Here is a 2,805-nt window from a genome sequence, read left to right on the forward strand (position 1 = left end):
CCTGCCATACCGGTGAGTGCAGATTATCATTTAACTTTGTATTCCATGTAAAACATTTATAAATCTCTAATAAAATTCAAGTCCTGTTTAGTTCACATGATACATGTATTTTTATTCATGTGAAAGTCACTCAGTGAACAAGACTCTGAACCAAAGTTATGTATTATTCCACAAAACAGGACGTCATAGTTCATGTTTCCTCCCATTGCCTTCCAATGTCCTTGACCTGACCTTGACCTGAAGATTGCATGTCTGTGGATGAAAGGATAGCTCATTTTCCATACTCATTCCAAACTCTTTGCTGCGGCTGTCACACAAACAGGTCAACTGTGGCAGTGTCTTTATTGTGTGGATGTTACTGGCTCAGAATTTCCCATAGCTCTCCAGAAATACACCAAACGATTTTGTCATTAAGGGCCATATTATCTTCTGTTGGACACTTGGGTGCCTACAGGCTAAGAGGACTTGGGTGCCTAAGTGCAATTGTGTTCCACCCTACTCAAGTCCCTGAAAAATAGCTAAAGCAGATGAATGGATCCTCTTCCTCCTCTAGGTGAGTGGATCTTTTTCCTCCTCTCTGCTTTTTGTGACTCAGTCTGAAGGATTAGATGAAGGTAGGTTACAGAAATACATGCATTAATGAATTTTCCAGGATTTAAACAGGGTGGGATGGAATTGAACTTGGGTACCTAAATCCACTCAGATGCCTAATAGGTTGCTCAGAACCTGGCTTTCAGAGCCTGTAAAGGATACCAAAAATCTACAGAGACAGGAGAGTCTTCTGTACCTCCTTTACTTACCTGCTTGAGTCCTTTGTCAAGGAACCCATCTTAATTTTCCACGTAAAAAACTCTGCTACAGCGTGGAGGGGGAAGAGTTGTAGAAGTTGTCTTGAGAGAGAAGATAAAAAGGGGTGGAGGAATTGAATCGTGTGAGGATGGAATGGGACAAATGGGGGAGAAAACAGGCATGGAAGTCCATGATGGGTAGGCAGCTGAATCTGGAGAGACAAAAAAACCATAGCCAGTTCCTCCTTGGTAGCTGGCTGAAGGGAGTTGCTGTCTCTGTGTACTGAGATGAGGAAAGGGCAGAGGAGCAGAGAGAACTATTTAGGCTGGAAATTACCAGGAGGTTCCTAAATGTTAGAGCAATGACATTCTGGAACGGCTTGCCAGTTGAGATAGTGGGGACAAACAAGGTAACCAGTTTTAGGATGCTGCTTAATACTTTGTGAGGTGATTTATGATAGCATGGGACGGAACTTGGTGACTCAGAAGGCCCCTCTCGCTCCTATGAAGTTGTTTTGTCTTGACGAGAATAAAGTCTTGTTTTGCTAGTAAAAGCACGGCTCTCTTTTTACATTAAATGTCTTCCCTTCCCCATAGATATGCACGCTGTTGAAATGTAAGAACTCGGACTTGAAAACTTGTGGGCAGCCAGTGGCTACTGCTCAGACAAGGTTTGAGGCGTTTTCTCTCAGTGGCACATTTGGCACTAGATATGTCTTTCCGGAGGTCTTGCTCAGTGGGGTTCAACTAGCACCAGGAAAATTTCAGGTATGGAAATTTGCTTCTGTCTGCCTTTTCTTGGGCCTGGTAGTGGAGCAGAACTAGTCATTGCAACCAAGTCCAAGCAAAGCTGAGGAAAACTTGCTCGTGGTGGGAAGTCAGATGTGTATGGTGCCCTTTTAGGAAGAGATTAGGCTTGTATGTCATAGTCCTAAAACACCCAGTATTAAACGGTGTCCCCTAAACGCTTACGTTTTAAATCCTAAATGCATTGTATCTCTTGTATCTGCTGATAATATTAACTGTGTTCTCTTAACTTCTTCTTTAATTAGGTGTTAAGCGATGGGCGTTTGGTTAGTCGGCATGGAATATCTGAACCAGTCATCACAGTGACACTTTTTGGGAGGTGGTATGAAAAGGATCCCCCACAACCATAGCAAGCTTCCCTATATGGCTATAGTTGAGGCTATCTACCATTACAGTCTTGTCAGAATAAGTTTCTCTCTTAATGCTTTAACCATTCCTATATTGCTTGTTTCCTATCACGAAAACTTCTAATTGTGTTTTGTTTGATAAGTATAAACATTATATTTCTTTGCTATTATGTACTATCAAATAAATCAGCTATCCCAATCATTGTTACTGTTGACCTTTTATCAGTTTTAAATGCCTATGCCTTTGGCTCAATGATATCTGGAATTTGTTTTTCCTAACATCCCAGAAGTTAGACAAGCTTTTGAATGCCTGATGAAGAATACCTTGCATTCAAAGCTTGTCTAACTTTATTCCAACCGTGCAGTTGGTCCAATAAAATATATCACACCAAAATATCCTTGCTTCTAGCATACATTTTATAATTTTAGAGAATTCTGCAACTAGTAGGGAAAAAAAACGTAGTGGGTTATTTCTGTGTAAGATGCAAGGACATAGATGCTAGACTTATGCAGTCAGTTAAGCTAATCAACCAGTACACAAGTGAGTTCTGTAAAGCACATCTAGCAGGATGCTAGAGATTTTTGTCCTGTCTACTTGTCAGGAGTGTAAGGCCATGGGCATAGAAATCAAGACATTTTGATAAATCAGCATATATTATCTAAACCAGTCATCACAGGTAGGGACATATGTAATGTTTGTAGGGCCTCGTCAGCCTTTAAAACTCCCTAAAAATTAGGATACAGGTGACGCACAGCAATAAGCCACTATTTATCATCCTGAAAAAGGATCACGGATAAAAGACAAACAATTTTGAAGTGTGTCACTGTTAAGTGTGCCACGTTATATTTGTGCCCTCTAGTGT

General features: G+C 40.8%; 1 protein-coding gene across 1 annotated transcript in view; it reads left to right on the plus strand.

Annotated features, from left to right (window-relative positions):
• Nucleotides 1–2,116, plus strand: part of LOC109299761 (pantetheinase-like) — a 21,853-nt gene extending 19,737 nt beyond the window's left edge. Inside the window, exons 6-7 of the mRNA XM_019520259.1 lie at nucleotides 1,386–1,556; nucleotides 1,841–2,116. Coding sequence (XP_019375804.1) covers nucleotides 1,386–1,556; nucleotides 1,841–1,945 — 276 coding nt within the window. The 3' untranslated portion in view covers nucleotides 1,946–2,116. The remainder of the gene's footprint in view (nucleotides 1–1,385; nucleotides 1,557–1,840) is intronic.
• The last annotated feature ends 689 nt before the right edge of the window (nucleotides 2,117–2,805 follow it).

This window comes from Gavialis gangeticus, unplaced genomic scaffold, assembly GCF_001723915.1.
Source record: "Gavialis gangeticus isolate Ggan-Ray unplaced genomic scaffold, GavGan_comp1, whole genome shotgun sequence".
NCBI lineage: Eukaryota > Metazoa > Chordata > Crocodylia > Gavialidae > Gavialis > Gavialis gangeticus.